General features: G+C 44.5%; 1 protein-coding gene across 3 annotated transcripts in view; it reads left to right on the forward strand.

Annotated features, from left to right (window-relative positions):
* drd3 (dopamine receptor D3) overlaps positions 1–20,486 on the forward strand; it is a 27,960-nt gene extending 7,474 nt beyond the window's left edge. Inside the window, exons 3-8 of one of the 3 annotated variants that reach the window (XM_017406356.3) lie at positions 2,547–2,659; positions 6,766–6,902; positions 8,484–8,677; positions 10,779–10,853; positions 13,874–14,237; positions 16,459–20,486. In XM_017406356.3, coding sequence (XP_017261845.1) covers positions 2,547–2,659; positions 6,766–6,902; positions 8,484–8,677; positions 10,779–10,853; positions 13,874–14,237; positions 16,459–16,655 — 1,080 coding nt within the window. In that variant the 3' untranslated portion in view covers positions 16,656–20,486. The remainder of the gene's footprint in view (positions 1–2,546; positions 2,660–6,765; positions 6,903–8,483; positions 8,678–10,778; positions 10,854–13,873; positions 14,238–16,458) is intronic. The other 2 variants (XM_017406358.3, XM_017406359.3) reach the window with 2 other exon arrangements.
* Positions 20,487–20,763: the final 277 nt, after the last annotated feature.

Genomic DNA, 20,763 nt, shown 5'->3' on the forward strand with positions numbered 1-20,763 from the left:
CACACACACACACACACACATACACACACATTTTATTTTTTTTTCCTGCTGTTGGCGAAAGGTGAGCTCAACGAGTCTGCAACCTAACCTCATGCTGCTTCAGCGCTTTTATTTTTTTCCTGACGAATTCAACTTTTTGTTTGTATTAATTTCACACCCTTAAAAAAAAAGCCAAGAAAGTGGTTTGATTCGGATGTAATCTGCTTTGCGAGCAGAGCAGCGGCGGGTTCGTAAACGAGTCAGTTTGGCCGTAGGTTGCAGCATCACCAGGGGCGCCTTGGTGTTATCAGGCAGTTGCCGGGGGGTGTGCAGCAGTCCGTCCAAACTGGGCATGAAGATCCTCGGACACAGAGGCTGACGAAGTTTGATAGGTGATGTATTCTGGGTTCGAAAGGCCGACAGGTTGCAGGGGTTGTAAGGTTGTAGGTTCGAACCCCCTGCTCCGTCCGTCCCAGCTGTTGTGTCCTTGCCTACTGGCGATGGTCAGAGGGCTCTGTGGCGTCAGTCTGCCCCAGGCTGCATCGTAGCTTACCGCCATCATTGGACAAATGAGTGAATAACTGATTTGGGATCCTTGATTTAGATCAAGAGCTACACAAGTGCTGTATCGTTGAATCGTCTGGCGCGTGGGATGTACAGATGTCCCGGTGTCCCTCCTAAGTTGTGTCTCTGGCATCAGCGGGACTACAGGTTCAGCGTCCCGTTTGCAAGCTGCCGTTAACGCCACAGAAAAGATGGCTGACGACGAGTGGCGTCGTGTCTGCGTTAGCACAGGTGGCGGAACTGAGGGCAGAGGACACGCCAGCGTGGCTCCTGGCGTCACGGTGTGGGGACAGGGTGCAGCTTCAGAGTCCACATGTCTCGCTCCTACTTCTTTTACCTCGTCCACACACGGCACACGCGTCTAAGGGACAGCCTTGTCTTTCCTCATTCGCCAACTCCAGCCCAGCGCTGGATCTACGGAGCTAAAACAGTCTCATAATTCACAAATGTCCTTTTTTTTTAACAGGGAACAAAAGAAGAAGAAGTCAAAGTTAGATGGTGGCGAAGTCCAACTAACTGAGATTCCCAAGCAAATAGCGCGGTTTGACTTCTTCTTCTTCTGTTTTTTATTGGCGGTTGGTAAACGACTTCAGCTGCATTACCGCCATCTTCCAGATTGGAGTAGGAATCAGATATATTATTTACTATATTCTTCCCAAAATACCCGTTCTTCTTAAAAAAAAACTAAAAATGCTACTAAAAGCTATATCTCCAGATGATCTTTGAAACAATTCCCTTATAACTAATTAACTTTTATCACTTCTTCTTCTTTAGTTTTAACGGCAGTCGCTCGGTTTGACTAGCTTACTGTGACTGGCTTATAAGCAAGTGGTGCGCTCTTATGATTGGCTGAAACGTGGAAGATGCCTGAATGGCTGCTGATCGTTCCCCAGACACAACTGCAGCGCGGCCCAGAGGCCAAAAGCAGCTTGTAAGTCACAACGTATTTGTGTTTGCATCAGAAACACAAGCGTGACGCTCGTTCTGTGTGAATTATGACACTGTTTTAGCTCCGTACCCGTCTGCCAGACCTCAAGGGGCAGTTCAGCAGCTGACTTGTTCTACGACTTTGTTCCAAAACCAAATGTGTCCAGACCCGAGAGGCTTGCCACACCCTGCTGACACGGGACTAGCAGAGCACCCATACTTCTGACTCCATTTGAGTTGATATTGCAACCATTGCTGACCCTCACACGACCCGTCGACGTGTGCCACTTCACCTCGCGCCCTTTGTCTAAATCTATTAAGGAAAACAAAACTCCAGCAGCTTTGTGGCAACTTGATGCTGTTGCTGGAAAAAAAAAAAAGTTGCCTTAAATGTTCAGATCTCACATGACCCAGTTTTCTTACAGGAACCCACGTTGAGACGTTAGCGAGAATTAGCACTGTGTGTTCGGGGAAAAAAAAACAAAAAAACTTGCACCTATAAATATCTGCTGCGAGTGAGGAGAAATCGCTGCCTATTTACACCTCTGTGTACCGACTGTACGCACCTCTCTGTGCCGACGTGCTCTCATTCTGGATCCGAGTGATTCAGAAACGAGAAATCCCATTTATCTCTGTCAGACAGTTATTACCCCGGAGGAGATGTGGAGGATTGTTGTGTTGTAGGATTAGCTGTTAGTTTATGCCCTTTCAAAATAAAATATAGCCCTCTTTATGATAATTTTACACTCTGTTAGACAGGTTCCGTCCTTTAACTTTCTTGATATGTTACCACAATAGATGCCGTCCGTCATCAGAGAGAAATTGAGAGCTGTAAAGACTGAGATTAGTTCTTTATTCACCTATAAAAACCACGCAAACAGGCTGACTTACAACCTGTTTTAGATCAGAGAAGGAAAGAGAGGAATCCTGGCAGCTCGGGGCTGTTTTCCCTCCCTCCTCACCCATCTGTCACCTGTACGGACGGGTGCGTCCAGCCGTGCGTCACGCTCTGCGGCGACAAAGAGGGGAAGGGGAAAGAGCGCGCTCTGTTAATCAGGCCTGTCTGTCCCGCGCAGGTGGTCGGCGGTGCCTGGCTTTTCAGCCGCCTCTACTGCAACGTCTTCGTCACGCTGGATGTGATGATGTGCACGGCCAGCATCCTCAACCTGTGCGCCATCAGCATCGACAGGTGAGTGCGCCGGGGCGTGACCGCAAGCGTTTCCACGGCAGGACCTCGTAGAGAGTGAAAGGCTGCGTTCACAGCTGACAGTCCGGTAGACTCGGTTCGGTTGGGGACCAACATTCAGCTGCTGAGGTTCGAATTCACGCTGCACCGAGTCAATCGGGCCAAACCCTCTGAGCGACCTGTTCCCCCCCCTCACCTGTGGTGGCGCCGCACCAAGAACTACTGAAGGAAACGACACAAAAACCTCGTTGAGCACAACTTCCTTGGCCCGGTTCCAATACTCTCATCCACCCTACACCCCTCAGTCCAAGTGCACAGAAGGGTTCGTGTGCAGCAGGTTACAAGCATGCAGACATTGGAGAATTGGGACAGTAGAGGTCACGCCATCGACTCGTGCCTCTGCGTCATAACTGCGACATCCAACATGGCGGGACCGGTCAGTTTTGGTGTTTTAAGAAGGCGCCAGTACGATTTTAAAAGTACAGTTTAGGTATTTTTGCTTTCCAAAGCCGTTGCAGGAGATATTTGGCTGTTCAGATGTGTTTTGTTCTGACTTGTTGATAGTTTTCACAGTGAAACAAGAATTATTTCAATACTTTACATTTAAAAACTGCTTCCTCCGTCACCGCTGCCATATTTCTGCCGTTTAATTCAGAACCCTTTCATTGGCAATAAAGATAATTAAAAAAAATTAAAAATTAAAAACGTCACATGCAGCGATGAATTGTGGGTAAATACTTCGCCGAAGTCCGCCTGGATGCGGGCTTAGCCGAAGGCCGGATGTAGTACGCAAAGGGGGCGGGGCTAAAGAGCACTCCGGAGACACACTCAAACCCTTCGGCGTGAACGCGCCTTTGAAGGACACGAGGGTGGAAGTGCGAGTATTGGGACCGGGCCTTTCTTCTGGAAAAGGAAAACCAAAATGGAGTCCCGTGAAATCTTAGCGGTATTAGGATTTCTGTTTTGTTTGTGGTCCATGTGCCAAACAAATATTTTACCTCCTCTTCACTCCACGTCTGACCCTGAGCCATTTCGCCTTCTAATGGTAGAAACGCTTGTTTGTTTTTGGTCGTATTTACCCAGAAGGCCCTGTGCTGTAGTCCACTTCCTGCTTTTGGATCAGTCTCCGGTCTGCTTGCGTTCACATACGCATTCGAACCGCGCCAGATTTCGCTTCAGCCGAACTGAGACCGAGGTTTTAAGGTTGACCAGAGTTCGATTAAAGCGGATTAAACGGGGCTGGTGTGAACGCACCCTAAAAGGGTCTCTGCAGCGGGACGGTGCGTCGCTCATACCTCCTTGGTGTGTCAAAAAAAAAATGAGGATCTGAACACTTGTTTGCAACAATCTGGGGAACTGGGCTGTGTTTAAACATTTACAGTAAAATTCGTTGCGTTTTTCCATTATTTATTCGCTTTGTTTTCTTCTCTGTCACGGTTTAATATTTAATGCCTCTCTGGGGTCTTCGAACTTACAAGCTGCAGGCATGGAGAGTACGGTAAAAATAATAAACTTGAGCATAAGAACTGGAGGTGCCGAGGGATCTATTTATACGGCGAGCAAGACTGCAGAGGAAGACTAGCGCTCTTATAAAACTACAGTTAATGCTCTGTCAGGCCCAAATTCACTGTGTCTCTCTTAGTTTGAAATAACGCTCTCATTGTTATAGCTTATAATTAGTCCTCGTCTTACAGAGCTTAAAATGTGCAAAAACATGTTTTTTTCTCCCCTTGTGTCGTCCGTAGTGTATTATAAGTTCGACCAAAGATGGATTTAAAAACAATATCAATCACCGGGACAATCAAAGATGCCATTTTTAGCAAAGATTCGCTCTTACAGAGCTGGAGGTGATTATTTGGCTGCTCAAAATAACTCGCTGCTCGCAAGAATTTCACTTTCAGATTCACGGAGGCGTTAAAAAAATTAAAAAAGGATCTAAAAGTTGCTGTGAAAAGGACTCCGGTTGGAGCAGAGGTCTGCGACCTCCACAAAAGAGCCATTTAAAGGTTCAAAACAAGCTAAAACTGAAGATAACACACCATATAAATCCTACAAATTAAAATCTAGTGTTTGTTACATTATGAAATTAAATATCTATCATAAATTATGGACACTTAGTGGTATTTTTGCATGTTAGGACAAAAAAACTCTTGTTAATGTTTTTTTCTATCCACACCCCCGTTCATAAAATTGTCTAAATTTGTGCCCCACTTTGAATTAATAAAGTTTAGGTTTGCGTATTAGAGTCAACATAAAATTAAACTAACTTTTTAATCAAAAACAAGCTGTTAATTAATGTGTCTTATTTCAGCTCAAAACTGCACTTCCTGTTTGTCCCCTCAGCCTTAAACGTCTTCAAAATGTTAAATTTTCAGTCGGATCTCAACAAGCAGCCACGCAGCGTGGCCGGGAGTTGGATTAATGAAGTGGATTAGCATAAACGGATCAATCTTTTGCTCCTTGTATCATGTTCCCATTAAACGTTTTGGCGCAGATTTGCAGAAAATTAGACAAAAGAACTGATAAAAAAAAGATTATTTCCATTTTTTTTTTTGGTTAAAGATACAGGAAGCTGCCCTGGCAGTGATTTACATCAACATGGGCAGGGTTTCCTCCAAATCCATGTTAAAATAATAAAAATTTAAACGTGGGCAAACAGAGAAGCCTTGCGGCGCAGTTTGAGGCGCACATCTCCCTTTGTGGAATGATCTGCAACAAAAGAGCTCCTAATAATACCATTAATTGAAGTTTTTATTTATATATTCAATACCTGGTGATGATAGTAAATATTTAAATGCATTTTCATACACATTTGTAATATTTCGGGTTACATTTAGAGTCCGTTTCTAAAATTGTTTGTATTTCTCTGAAAGTAGACGAACTATGGTCATTTAAAGATGCGAACAGAATCCGTCTGTCTCCTTCCTGCAGCTACAAATTAGTTTTAGACGTGATGACAGCCGGCAGTCACGCCTCAAAAACTACAGAATATTCTTTTCCAGCAACCAAAAAATAAAGCACGATTGGCATTAAAAGCTTTTAGAATAGGATGATGCACGAAAAGCAGAATGTGTGGCTTAAAGTTTAAAAAAAAATCCCAACCTCATCACGTGTTTGTGATCAAATCTTTCTGAAATGAGTCCAGTTAGCGGAAGAAACTTCCTCCTTAAATTCCAACCTAAGAGCTCCATTTCAGCACGAAGCATTAACACAGATTAGCTGGCAGGCGATTCTTTCAGCAGCTTTTGTTTCTTTAATTGCACATTGTTGGAAAGCTGCTTCCATTTAACAATAGCTAATTTGCCCTTAAGAAATGAGATTATTTGATCCCTTTTTTTTGTTCTTGAGACAACAAAAACTTTCACAGCATGCATAGTTCTCAAGTTCAGAATCATTTGGAGCTTTTGCTGCCATTCCTCTTTTACCTTAGCAGCCATTTCCGTTTCATTTATGAGTCCGTAGCCGTGTCTGCTCTGGTTTTTCAGACAACAGGTTGAAATCAGGAGAACTTCTCTGATCGAGCTCCCAGGAAAGAGCGGCTCACGTTCCGAGCTGTGATTCAGAGCCTCGTTTTTTTTTTTATTGTGACATTAAAGCAGCACGCCGCCTATAAACCACGAACGCCGCCTTTTTACTGCCCTCCCCAGGAACATCGGCGGCAGGTGACTAACGGCGGAGTAAAGCCGGGTGAAGGGGAGCGAATCCGGGATTCCCGCTGCGTTCTTACCCCGGAGCAATTATTCGGATGAGCTTAAACAATGATGACAGCTCTCTGGCTCCAAACGACATAACATCACATCCAGTTTGGGTCGGAGTCCAGCATAATTGCTAAACCCAGTTTCCCCTGCGCTCATTATACTCTGGTGGCAGAGTGTGTTGATGAACTCCTAAATCAAAGCCCAGCTCGGGCTTTCGCTGAATGCCCAAGTTGTTTCTAAATAAAAGTGCCTGATGTAACGTTCTATTTTTGGTTTGGTATTATCTCCTCTCTCTTTCTCTCTCTCAGCGGGGGTATGTGTGTTTTTGGGCATTCTTGTCTAATTGTTCTCCTTCGCCGTCTTGCGTCCGCAGCCCGACTCTAACCCTGTGTGCGTTTTTTTTTCTCGCAGGTACACGGCGGTGGTGATGCCCGTCCTGTACAACACGACCCACCGCTCCAGGAAGAGGGTTTTCGCCATGATCGCCACGGTGTGGGTGCTCGCCTTCGCCGTCTCCTGTCCCCTCCTGTTCGGCTTCAACACCACAGGTCAGGGCGTCGACGGCGCGCCAGCTGCTGCCCGGTAAAAGTCAAGGGAGCCATGTCGAAAACCCCGACCGCTGGCTCGGGAGGTGGTCTGGCGACAGACGGACGCTCAAGCTGGATTTATAGACGCGTCCGCCCTGTTGACCTTTTGTCAAGTGCGAGGTCACGACAGCGGACGGGGCGTAGTACGCTGTTAATGTCGCGTTGTTCCAGACGTGATTAGTGCAGAAAGAGAAAAAAAAAAGACGTTTCAGCCTCTAGATTGAATTGCTGAGTCTCACATTTTTCCGTATGGGAACATACGAGCGATTTGAACCCGGGAACTTTTGTTTTTTTTGCCATCATCGGCGTTTTCCTGTCATTCGGAGGCTTCTGTTACAAAAAAATGTACATCTGTTAGTTTAGAGGCTTGTAAACCTGGAAGGTGTGAAAGAAATCCTTGTTTTGAGCTAAAAATGGAGCCTGTAGAAGTTAAATTATGGTTAGCTTCACAAGTTTAATGAAACCTTTTATTCTTAAACGTTCATCTTGCTGGTGTGCTCGATTACTTTAGATAATTAAACTTTGCTTCTTGAAGTTATTTCACCTCTTAAATAAAAGAGACATTTGGATAAAGAGACAATCTCTAATTACCACGACCTGCATGACTGAGAAGATCTTTAAATTTCTTCGTTTTCCACGGTCCAGTGGCTCAACGTGCAAGGTGGACCCGTGACCACAGGTTCCACTTCCTGTTCCTTCAAAATAAACTCCAACGGCAGAAAGATCCTGGGCTTTTTGGTTGGCATCACACCTAGAAGAAGCTTTAAGTGGACCAAAGGTTTCCCTGCAGGACTTTGCAGATGATCCGAGACTTAAAGGGATAGTCCGGCTCTTCTGAAGTGGACCACACTCGGTCCAGTCTGAGGTTCTTCCTGCAGGATTATCATAATGCAGTCATGTGACTAATTAAAGCTCCTGAGAAAGCGTGACACGGTGCCTCTTGTCTGCCTTTATAAACGAAGCGTTTGCTGCGATGTCTCTTTTTTTTTTATGTGCGAACACAAAAAGCCTCACATCTAAACAATGAAATGTGGGAAAAATTAAAAACAAAAAACCAGGCTGCACAGGCACAGAAAGGAGCGTTAGTCAAAATTGTTACTGAGCTGCTCACGCCACTCGAAGCGTTTGTTTTAGCCCAGTTAGAATCGATGGGAAACAACGGAACAATGACCGCTGATTACAGGAAGCCCATTGTTCCGCCACGTGTTGGGCGGCTCGATTCGTGCCCGATCAGGTGCAGAACCCCTCGTTGCTTTGCAGCTTGACAGGCCAAAGGGAACGTGGATCTAGAAAGCAGTAAACCATTTGGAGAACAGACGCAGAAAGGCTCCGATGCGTTGAGCTTCAGTTTTTACAGCTTGGTTCGCTCACCTGAAGGAAATTCAGCTCTGGACTCTGATCGAACAAATGGCTCGAGGGAGCCTTTTATTATAAATTCACGGTACTTTGCTTCCAGTGTTAAAGAGCACAAATAACCGAGGTCGTTTAAACCCTCCGGGGGTCAGAGGTCAGGTAAACGATCCGTTTTCCTTTCTCCCGCAGACGACCCCAGGGTGTGCTCCATCTCCAACCCCGACTTCGTGATCTACTCCTCCGTGGTGTCCTTCTACCTGCCATTCATCGTCACGCTGCTGGTCTACATCCGCATCTACGTCTTCCTGAGGATGAGGAGGAAGAGGATCGCCTTCGGGCAGGCCAGCGGGAAAGTGCAGCCCGGCTCCACTCAGCTGTCCATGGTGAGGCCGTTCTCTGACTTTTACAGAACTATGAGGAAATATTCATAATGATCTGTTTGAGCAGTTTTAAGAAGTCTCAGTTTTCGGCACATTATGTTTGACATAATGTTTAAAATGACTGAATAATTGCTCGGTTCACCCTGTGACGGCCAAAGCTGCTGTCAGAGTCCAGGAGGAGTCACGGAGTCGCCTCTCGGTCACGCGGTTCCGGGACCAAAACGGCGTCCTTTTGTTACTGTCTTTGTGACACGACGCCCCGGGCTGAACTGTTTCCTCCCTGGGGTTTGCGCCGAGCTGGTCTGAAGTTGTTGTGGGCGTGGTTATGAGCTCTAATGGAGCCATTTTGCTTTACGGCTGATCCAGCGAAACTTAGAAACCTGCGAGCTTAAAAAAAGGTGGCTTTTTCGCGGCGTCTGTGGCAGAGGAGGAAGTGCACCTCGCGCCGGGGCGGCGTCGGGACACGCTCCCTTCGTTCGCTTGTTGTCGTGCACCGTTGTATTTGCAAATGCTAAATTCCGTCTGAGTCGGCCCAATAAACACGTCTGGTGGCCGGCGAGGGGAAGCAGAAATCTGAACGAGGATTAGAGAGTTTAACGCCGCAGGAGGAGGAGGGAGGAGCTTCCCGAGCCTTTAAACCCCGTTTCTGCTACAGGTAAGATATTAATCCTTCGCACCTTTTCCCCACAGAACACCACTTGGAAATGACACGTCTGTTATCTAACATTTACACACACGGCTGACTGCTCAGGATGTATTTTTGGTATCTTTTTTCTTTTTTTTCCAGGAAACACGGGTTCAAAAGGGTAATACCAGACAAATGCTGTGGTTTCTGCGTGAAGCGGCTCTGCAGCGGCGCGTTCAGTCGGATGAGGGGTTAGAGAGGAAATGTAAACGCGTGGACTCCATTTATGAGCGCCGGACACGCCTGTCTGTGCAGCTGAAGCCGACTCGAAATGAAAATGACTCGTCGGGTTAAAAATAGTGCGTTTAATCAAGAGGGACGCGTCCGGCGTCGGCCTTTTGTCTTCGGGCGCAGTCGTGCTCGGCGGCGACCGGACTGTTAAAAACTCTGACAGGTTGAGTGAAAGACTGGGAGTTTTTCTTTCAACTTTAGCTCTTTTTTTTTTTTTTTACCTGAACGTTTCCAGAGAAACGTTTTAGAGCCACTCAAATCTGACCTGTGAGTACATTTAGGGGAAGAACCGGCGTTGTGTCGACAACAAGCAGCAGTCGGTCACAGAAACACAACTTATTCCCACTTTTTTTTTGTCAAATCCATGAAAAATAAGACAGACGACGCAGTTTCCTTTTCTGAAGACATAAAACTGAGATTCTGAACGTCTGCAGATCATTGCAGGACCTGACACGTCTTTTTGTTTTAATAATCTGTCTCATATTTGATCAAATCCATCATTATATTGACGTATATAAAGAATAAATTTATTGTTGTAATCGTTGCCAAGGCGATGTCAGGCCATGTGTTTTATGTGGTTACCATTTTTATACTGTACTCTAAACAGAAATATGCTTTTAATTGATTTATTTCACCATAATAGTACATTTATTTTGTCTAAATTCGCTTATTTCACCCCATTTTTTACAATTTGCTCCGTTATAACACCAGTTGAGGGTTACATGTGACAGCGGTGGTGGGAGGCAGATACAGACGGGACTCTTATGGCAGGAAAAATTACAAACTAACGAAGGTTTCTGCCCAGGCAGGAGATCCCAGGTGACTGAGGCGAGCAGAAGAAGGATCTCGGGCTGAGGGATGAAACGACCGACTCCGGGCAGGAGGAGATCGTTAGGAAGCGGGGCTGGAGTGGACAGACCATAACAAAACCAACAGCCTAGTTAGACACCTTGTGTGTGTGAGCTGTAATTATAGGGTTTGGGTCGGGAAGGAGACTGCCTAAAAAAATATGCCAAACCTGATTTCATTGATCTATTTTTGTTCCCTCTGAGACAAAAACAGGACGGATCGATGAAGACAACAAGTCCACCTGTGGACCGACGGGGGTGGAGGGGAATATGAGACACCGTGTTCAGCTGATGATAAAAATTTCCTGTTTAACTTCCTGATTCGTTTTGTTTCCTCCAGGAGACCTGTCTGCAGGAGGAAACTCCCAAAGCGAAGCAGGACTTATCACCTATAAGGATTAAAGTGGTGGGTGATGTATGTGTATATATATATATATATATATATATGTGTGTGTGTGTGTGTGTCCGTGTGTGTCCATTTTGTGGTTCTGCTTTAGATGTAGAGTAAAATGTACTCACAAACCCACATTTTATTCACAGTGGAACATTATACAGTCCCTCCAGGTTTTCGCGGGGCATTTTCCTAAAAGTGGCAATTTCTTTTTTACTAAAATCAATTAAAAAACCATAACTTTTCATTTATAAACCAAAAATACTTCCTAGTTTTTTAAGATTCTCAAAAGGTGCTTTATTTGAGAACTTTGATAGCTTCTAAACTGACATTCATGAGCATTTCTGGATTGTCCCTGGTCTGCAGCTCTCCTCACATGTTTTGCAGACACAAAGTGTTTGTCGATGCGTTTATGTTCCATGATTACACTGCAGGACGTGCAAAACAGCTGCAGCTGGGAGGAAACTGGTTTGCTGAAATCTTTGTGGGCAAATGTGAAGCATTAGCGCACATTTTCGTTCGGTCACTGCTCCTGCACGCTCCCGGCGTTCTGATGTTAACAGGAAGTGACGTCATGTGTCTTCTTCGTGAGTTATTTGGGGTAATTTTGTATTCCACACTACACAAACCCACAAAGAAGACACTAGACCGCAGAAACGGTGGTGAATCACTTTAGAAACAATAAATATTGGGTTAAAGTTGCGGGAAGGTTGCAGTGTTTTGGGCAAAGTTGCAAAAAGTTGCGATTTCGCGGGGTTTGCTTGATTTTGCGTTAATAGTTGCAATCGCAACATCGCAAAATCATGGAGGGTCTGGTTATAAATGTTTAAACAAAGAAATTTTACCTTTTTTTTCTGGAAAAAAATATCACCTACAGTTCATAATATCATCAAAATCTCTGAGGTCAAAGGTCAAGGCTGAAAGTTATAATCGGATGGCCGTGATCTTCAGGCCCTCAGGCTGCATTAAAACCGGGTCTGGTTCTGTTCTGGACACTGCATGGAATCAGGAACTCTTGCACAGATCATCGTCTGTAAACACAGCTCAGCCTGAGTTAAAGCTCTATCAGGCAAAGAAGTGAACACCATCCAGAAACTGAAGCAAAGAGGAGAACTGTTCTGAGGTCAGACGCCACAGAGAGGAGAGGGACCAGCAAACAGCTCAAAGACCTGCCTCTCTGATGGTATGGGGGTGCATTAGTGCCTCTTGCATGAGCAGCTCACACATCTGGAACGGCTCCATCAATGCAGGAAAGACTCTACGGGATTTTAGACGACGTCGTTCTCAGGGAAAACCTCAGACCGCCTTCATTCCAGGAGCTGAAGTGAGCTGCCGGCAGTCTGGACCGCGCACCAACCGGTTAGACGCATCTTGAAACGAAAATAAAGTGAAATTATAAACTGAAACACGTGAATCTAGGTCAAACAAGGGAACACATTTCTGCTTTCTGTTCAGTCCCAGCTTTTTCAGGTTGTATAATTTCATGAATCACATTTTTGTTCCAACTGGAATTTTAATTATTTATTTCCTCTGTGTGGTCACAGCCCAGAGGGAGCTGAAAACTGGGATTTTTTTTTTGTTTCCTCGCGGCACCGTCAGCAAAACGAAGCTTTAGAAAAATGGACGAAATGACGATTTCCTCAGAGGAAAAACGCGTGATCACGTGAGGATTGTTTAAGTTTGTGGCCACGACGGGAAAACCCAGCAGTACAAGAATTAAATCTAGGACATTTAAAGGGATAGTCTGGTCATTTTCTGTTAAATAGTTGATGTCAGTCGTTGTGTTTGGAGACGGGGGCAGAAGTCTTCTTTCACATCAGTGTGTGTCTTTAGAGAAAGAGTTGTTTTATAAGCCTGAAAAATTGTTTAGCCATTAGCCTAGCCAGGATGAAGACGTCTGCCCTTCAATAATCATTTCTTTTTTTTTGATTAAAGCAGCAAAACAAGCTGAAAGCAGAAATATAAAACGCTGCCTTTTCGAAGTTGTAGAAACAAGCGTTGTGATTTAGCAGCTAATCTGTTTCTTTGTGTTTACGAGTTAGCCGGTGATGGATTGGCCTCCGTTTGGTTTTTAGCTGTTGGGGGGGAAAAACAACAAAAAACACCAAAAAGAAAGAATGTTTTTGCAGAAAACAGAGCTGCAGTTTGATAACCCTGAGCACAAACACCGCGGTTTCATGGCGTGACGGTAATAAACCAAACATTTTAAAGGGTCTTGTGATTTCATTTAAAACCAGTCAGAACTCGTGGGCTGCTCCTGAAATAACATCACATCACCTCGGGGCGATCATGTAACCCCCCGTGTGTTTTTATGTGTCTGTCTGTTAGCAAAATATCTCACGATCCAGTGGTTTTGTTGTTATAACACCTTGTAGCTTGTTGCAAACGTTTAATAAAAACAGCCTTTTCTTAAAAAGTGAATGGGCGTTGCGATTCGATTGTTGGTGTTGTTTGCGAGTGGAACATTTCCAAACAGCCGCGGAAAAAGTGTAAACACAGCTGACTGACAGCTCGCATTTGAAGCCAGGATATTATTATTTGTAATAATTATTTATATATATATTTTTATGTTGAGGAGAGCAAGAGAAGGAGTGCGTTAAAAGGTATTTTTGTCTTCAAAATCGTCACGATCGGATTAAAAAACCGACAGATACGCGCAATATTTTAAAACCTGAACAAAAAAATACAATAAATACGGATTATTTATTCAATAATAAGTACCCAATATTACTGTTCTGCTCTTTTTAAAGTAAAGTTAGACGCTTGAGAAACTGATATTAGCTAGTTAATTAGCTGGGTTATCAGGGAATCTGTTGACGTGCTTGGTTTTGTAGCTTGTTGCAAACGTTTTCTGCGAGTGGAAGATTTCCAAACAGCTGAGGAAAACATGTAAACACAGCTGACTGACAGATGCTCTACGTTCTGTATGACCTGAGAGTTCATTCTTATTAGTTTAAGCTGCAGAAACAGCATGTCAGAAAATGTTTGTGACTTTTGGAAATCGTGACTTGAACAGCGCCTGTTAATCTCTTGTCCGCCCTCAGCAGAGCGTCGAACCACCGGGCCCGTCCAAGTCGGACCTCCTCTCCGGCTGCCTGTGGCGCAAACGCCCCAAAACGGGGCCCGCCGAGAACTCGGCGCTGCCCCCGGTGGACACGCACAACTACTGCAGCATCAGCCACGCCTCCTGCGGCCGCACGGAGCTGGACCCGGAGCAGGAGCGGGCGGAGCGGGACGGGCGGGGCCAGGCGGAGCGCCCCGTCAGGATGGGCTGCGAGGTGAAGGACCTGTCAAACGGGCGGACGCACACGGCGCTGCGGCCCATGTCCCTCTCGCACATCAACCCACGGTTCCGAAGCATGCACGCGCGGGAGAAAAAGGCGACCCAGATGTTGGCCATCGTGCTTGGTGAGTGGAGGACACGTCACAAAGACACATGCTGCAGATGTTTGAAAGGAACCGAGTCCCTCAGAGTCCCTCAGAGTCCCTCAGTCTACTTCTCTTCTGGTCATGATGGCACCGCTGCCTTTCATCTCATCTGTGTGGATCAGTTGGAATAAATAAAACTAAAAATAAAAGCCTGTCAGACCATGTCAGGACACGGTTTCCACACGCTCCACTAACCAGCCGGGTGACTTCAGGCCCGGTCCAGTTAACTCCGGCGCCGCAAATATTTGACAAAACTTTAATCAGGAGGTGTCTGATTGCATCACGCCGGCGTCGGTGAAAGGAGGCGTGCACTCGGCCCAGCCAGTTTCCCCATCTGTGTTTTTTTTTTTTTTGCAGACGATTCCCCCGTGATGTTCAGATTCCAGCGATACGGCTCGAATTTCTGCTCCGCTGCAGGAGTCTGTTATACTGTGATGCTTAATTATACATCAGAAACTGCATCTGAAGCTGGATGATCGGAGGTTTTATTTCCAGGGCCAGATTTATAATCTTCCTGTATGGGAAAGCGATAAAACTTAAACTAGCTCTCATTATTATTTGGTTTTAAATGACCATCATAGTCTTCTGTTAGCTGTCATTAAAAAGTATGTATATTTATTAACAGCTGGATGAAAACGCCCTGAGATCCCTTTGTCTTCTCAATGATTAAACTTAAACACAAAATCATTCTGGGCTCAGTAATCAGACCCCAGCTTTGTGATCAGGAGGGGTTTTTTGGCTCACAATCAGCAGAACATGTTCGGAGAGTTCCCCACTCTTAAAAACCGGGGCGTCATCCCCCCNTGAAGTCATTTTTACATTTTTTTTTTTTTACACAAGCAACCACAGGAGATCAATACGACTCCCCACTACAAAGACGGCGGCCTTGATGTATTTTAAAAGCCTAGAAAATGACTACGAAAGCACGCCGTATTGATAATCGTCAGGTGGACTGGGAACCTTACTTGTTTGCGGCTGTAATGACTGTTATTATCGCTTTAATTCAGGCAGCAATTATATCGACCGCAACAGAAATAAGAAGGTGCCGGGTCTGAGTGTGCAAAATAAATACCATTTAGGAATAAAAAACAAGTTTCTCCGCTTTTGAATCCTTCATAGCTTATCGCCATAAATTCAAAGTTTCTCAGAAGTTGTTGCTCTGTTAGTTTCCCATCAACACGTCTGCTGGTGGAGGATGCTGATCAGCTTCACTGGGTCAGACGATGCTTAAAATGATCCATAAACACATTTTTTTATTCCTCTGCTTGTTGTCGAAGCACGTGGCGTCACCCACGGCCGCCCTGAAGGGAACTGCATGTTTAAAGCGAAAAAAGCGAAATAACGGCGCCTCCGCCCTGACGTAGATGTGTTTGTGTTTGAAGCTGTTTTATTCTCATTCATATGAAAACATCCTGCAGCACTAAGGAAACAGGCTTTTGTTTCGTTTCCATTAGCTCATCAGACCAACATCAGGGGGTGCTGCAGCACTCGGCGCGCCCCCATTTCCCACGGTCTTGGCTGTAGCATAGTTGTAAAAAAAAAAAAAATTTTGTTCAGTTGGTTTGAACTTCACCTCCACCATATATATATATATATATAAAAATATATGTATGATATGTATGAAGAACAGCTTTTTGTGGTTTTAGCCTTCCGCCCAAACCAAAAATGGTGTCTTAGGAACCACAAAATGTCTTCTTTTTTTTTGACAAACGTATCCTCTCGTGTTTCTGTCAGCGTCTTAAAAGGCAGCGACCTCGGAGCCCTAACCCCCGACCCGTGGCCGTCTTCTTCTTCCTGTTTCGCGTGCGGTTTTTGTCGTTTTCGGTCGTTTTCGGGATTCCCGTGTGGATGAGGGCATTTTCTGGAAGCGGTTCGCGCCGATGGCTAACACCGGGGGTCAAAGATGCTAATGTTTATAGCTTAAAAAGGATCTGTTTTAATAAATATTCATTTTTTTTGCTTGTTTGAGTTTTAAAATGGGGTTTCTGCGTTTAGAGACACATTATTTTAATTAAAAAGCAGCATTTTGCTGATAATTGAAGATCATAATTAACTCTTCTCTTTCTCTTTCTTTTCCCCCCATCTTCACTTCTTTCTAATCCCTAAAACTGACGTCACGAACCCGTTTCCCCATCCACGTTTCTCCACCCGCTCCCTCTTTCCCCGCCGTCCTTCCTCCAAACCGCCTCCGCCGCTCCAGGAGTGTTCCTCATCTGCTGGCTGCCTTTTTTCGTGACTCACATCCTGAACACCCACTGCAGGACATGCTACGTGCCGCCCGGGCTTTACAGCGCCTTCACCTGGCTGGGCTACGTCAACAGCGCCCTCAACCCCGTCATCTACACCACCTTCAACGTCGAGTTCCGACGGGCCTTCATCAAGATCCTCAGCTGCTGAGGCGCCGCGTCCGGAGATTAAAATGGAAATGAGGCCGAGCGCTTTTTTTTGGGGGGGGTCTTTTTGCAAACCGTGACCCCAGATGTTCGCCGGCGAGTGGAAACAAACAGACACCAGCGAGGTGAAGCCTCCGAATAAATGCAACACAGTGATTTTTTTTCTTTCTGTTGCTGTTTTTTCCCCTCGACTCCAGCGACTGGATTCCATTTTAGCAGTATTACTCTTCAAACAAGACGTTTAACATCCAGACACTTCAGCACAATGTCAGCTTTTTATGTTTTTTTTTTTTTCCCAGGAAATGTATTATATGTTACCGGTGCAGTTGATGAATGCAGGACTTTCGGGTCAATGTGAGTTTAAAAGCTCTCCGGAGCCCAAATGGAGCTTTAAGGCTGCTAAATGGATGCGTGGGCCACTTCATCCGAAGGCCCTCCGCCTCCGCGCCGAGTGGATTAACCGATGATCCTTGCCTCCTCCGCTCGCCGTGACCTTCAGGTACTCGCCAGCGCGTGCACAAATCCAAAAAATAAATAAATAAATTCACAGATCGTGTTGAGAGGAGGACCGTGCTGGAGACTCGAAATGGTTTTGGAGCTTGTCACGCTGCGTTGTGCTCGGTGTGGATTCATTAGGAATAAAAAAAAAAGAGATTTTTTTGTAAAAACATTCCCATTTGTTGGCAACCTTTACTGTGATTTAGAGGCTTTCAGGTTAAAGTAATAATTCAAACTTTTTTAAACAATATCTTACCTGTTGTGGATAACTCTTCGGGCGGCCTCAGCTCAGAGAAATACGTCATTTCTGACTGGGCTGATGAGCTAATGGCTAGTCTGAGCCGGGCCCAGCTTCAAACAGGGTTACCGCCATCTTAAAACGGCTCCAGTCTCAAACGCTTTATAGCAACTCTTCCAAACGCTACTTTATAAACCTTTTACACCACTGTCAAATCTGATTATGCGGTTATTTTAGGAGAAATATTAGGATTCTCCTGCAGGAAGTGCCCAGGCTGGACAGGAAGTGCTACAGCTGTGGCGGATGACCAAAGAATTCTATCATTTAATGCAGAATTAAAATTGGTGTAAAGGAGCGTGGGGATTTGGAGCTGTTTTAAGACGGCGGTAATCCACTTCGGTCTAAACTAAATGAAATTATCTACAACAGGTAAGATGCTGAATGTTCACAGCGTTTCCACAGATTAATTTCAACAGATCTGACGTCTCACTTTAACCGATCGAGCAGGATTGTAAAGGCTCCTCCGCGATGGTCCTCAGATCGGTGCGTTGTAAATAAAACTTTTCAACAATAATGGTGAATATTTCTCAGGCTGGTGTTTGCACGCGTGCACCTGGTTTTCCTGCGAAGGCCACGCAGGGTTGAGATGGTTGAAATCGATACGTAATTCCCAGCAGGGGGTTGAAAACGTTCAGCGTTTCACGTTTCAGGGCTGTGATCCAGACATGAAAGCAAACAGAGGCTGAGATGATTTGCCGTTTTTGTGGTTTTCGGCTACATATGAACTCGTTCAGTTCGGTATTGCTCATCTGTAACAACAATGAACATTTAAAGCTTGAATAATGCAAAAAAACTACATCCAGCGACATGAAATGCAAGAGAGCGGGGTGGTGAAATATATTTAGGTTATGGTTTTTATCAGCATTAGCGTTGCTAAAAATGTTTTATTTGTCCTTAATTGCTGCTCGAGGAAAAGTTTCAGGGTCAACAAAAAAGGCGTTTTCCCCTTTGGGATCGGCTACATGCTGTGTTTTCATCCAAAGACTCCATGTTTTTTTGACTTTTAATCCAGAAGGGAAAGCAAGCTTGTGAAGACGGTGACCATCATGGCGAAATATATTCTGTAAGAATCTCGACTTTGTCAAAATGTGTATTTAAAGGCCTACAGTTCCACCACCTTTAATAGGTTTTAAAAACAAACAAAAACAGGCGATATCGTAGCTGTGTCGGTCAAACCTCGTTAAACGTTCTGCTCGGTTTCGTGCGATATTATGAGACATCGATCAGGAGAGTGTGTTAGGGACGACTGTCGGCTACTACCACGCCAAATTTACCACCGCTAAGAGATATTTTGCTAACAGACAGGCAGAAGTTTTGATATTGCTGATTCTCGGCTACAACCGCACCAATTTTTAGCTCAATGTCTTCTAATAAAACGGCTGATTTGTGGCCACGTTTGTGTTTCCTAAGAGCAGTTGGCTGTGGCAGCCATCTTGGAAGGAGCTAGGTGGAAAAGTGATTTAGTTTTGAGAGTTTGATTCAAATCACTGCGGGCGATTTCCCGAGAAGCTGCAACTGTTTGAATGATCAGAAACAGAAATTTATTTATTTATTTTACGACTCGAGCCCTCACCCGCCGCCGTTAAGTTGGGCATTAAACTCTGACGGTGTTCAAAGCGCGCCCGCTGCTCGTTGGAAAGGCCCTCGTGGAGCTTCACGGTGGGGCGCTCCGGCTCAGAGTCTTTTAATTTGGACCTCGACGAGCGCCGAGCCCTCTGATGAAGCCCGGCGCCGACTAATGCCAGCTCTCTGTCAGATCTCTCTTTGTAGTTTTCTCCAAAATTCCCCCCCCCCCCGCAAAAAAAATGAAACTGACTAATGGATGAGTGTTTTCACGTCGTAAGATTTTGGAAAGGAAAGATGATGAAAAGAGATCAAAACCTCGCGGTCAAGCGAAGTAGGCCAGTGAGCTATTTTTAAAACTTCAATTCCAATTTGGGCTAAATTGACTTTGCGTTTTAAAAAAACTTCTTCGCAATGTCGTTTTTCCAAGAACGTGTCCGAACGTCACAATTAGCAGACGGCTGTTCCTCGTTTGTTGATTTACACGTGGCTAAATCTGACCAACCTTGTGTGACAGATAATTTGTTACGCAGAGCCACCTGGGTGGCTCTAATTAGAAACCATTTGGAAAGGGCAAATAATTAGATCATCCAATCAAATTAAGGTTAAATCATAGTGCTTATAAAATGTAGCGTGTCATGTTAAAACCTTAAGAAAATCAGCTTTTAATTAATCAAATGTACTTTTTGTTTGTTTTTATGGTATCTGTAAGTGCTGTTACATCCACTTTAATTATTTTCTTTATGAAATGTTGCCTGACAGGAATACAGCTGGGTTTTGTTTACTGCAGTAAAGGTGGAATAAGTTATTGAGAAGTGCTGAAACAACTTTTAAATGTTTGGTTCGGTTGTTTTGACACTGCTGGGTCGTCCTGTGGAAAGCACGGCTTTTCTAATTTACATGCAAACAATGTTTTTTTTGCACAGGTGCACCTGAAAGGTTTGGGACTTCGTTGGGCGGGCTCCGTGCTGTCGGTTTAATTTTCCCTGCTGCTCCTCTATAAAATTAAATTGGACCGAGAACAAAATACATAGGGCACAAAAAACAACAACAACAGCTGAGGGTTTGAAAGGGGAAATGTTTGCATGTTTATTGTGCCAAGTCAAGCTCAACGTTATCATGGGTTTTGTTATTTATTTACTAAATAGTCCAGAAGGAAATAAAACAACGATAGGATACATTATAATGGGCTGGATGTGAACACGTAAAGTTAGCTACATTAGCTCTTCGTCGAGCAGCTAATAAAATGTAGCTTCAAGCCCACAAGCTAACTCTTGTTAGCTAACATTTTGCTAGGTTTCCCACCATTAATATATGAAGAAGTGTATTTATCTTTAAGTAGCCAACTAGCTAACATTTTGTTCACTAGTGGGTTAGCAAATGAGCTTTAGCTTCATTTTAGCTACATTAGCTCTTAGTCAAGCAGCTAATAAATGTAGCATAAAGCTAACAAGCTAGCTCTTGTTAACTAACATTTTGCTAAGTTTACCACCATAAATATATATATACAAGAAGTGTATTTATCCATAGGTAACCAACTAGCTAACATTTTGTTCACTAGTGGGTTAACAAATGAGCTTTAGCTTCATTTTAGCTACATTAGCTTTTCTTAGTCGCACAGTTAATAAAATGTAGCATAAAGCCCACAATCTAACTCTTGTTAGCTCACATTTTGCTAAGTTTCCCACCATAAATATACACAAGGAGTGTAGGTAACCAACTAGCTTAACTAGTATGTTAGCAAGTTGGTTTT

The sequence above is a fragment of the Kryptolebias marmoratus genome, linkage group LG21 (genome assembly GCF_001649575.2).
Source record: "Kryptolebias marmoratus isolate JLee-2015 linkage group LG21, ASM164957v2, whole genome shotgun sequence".
Taxonomy (NCBI): domain Eukaryota; kingdom Metazoa; phylum Chordata; class Actinopteri; order Cyprinodontiformes; family Rivulidae; genus Kryptolebias; species Kryptolebias marmoratus.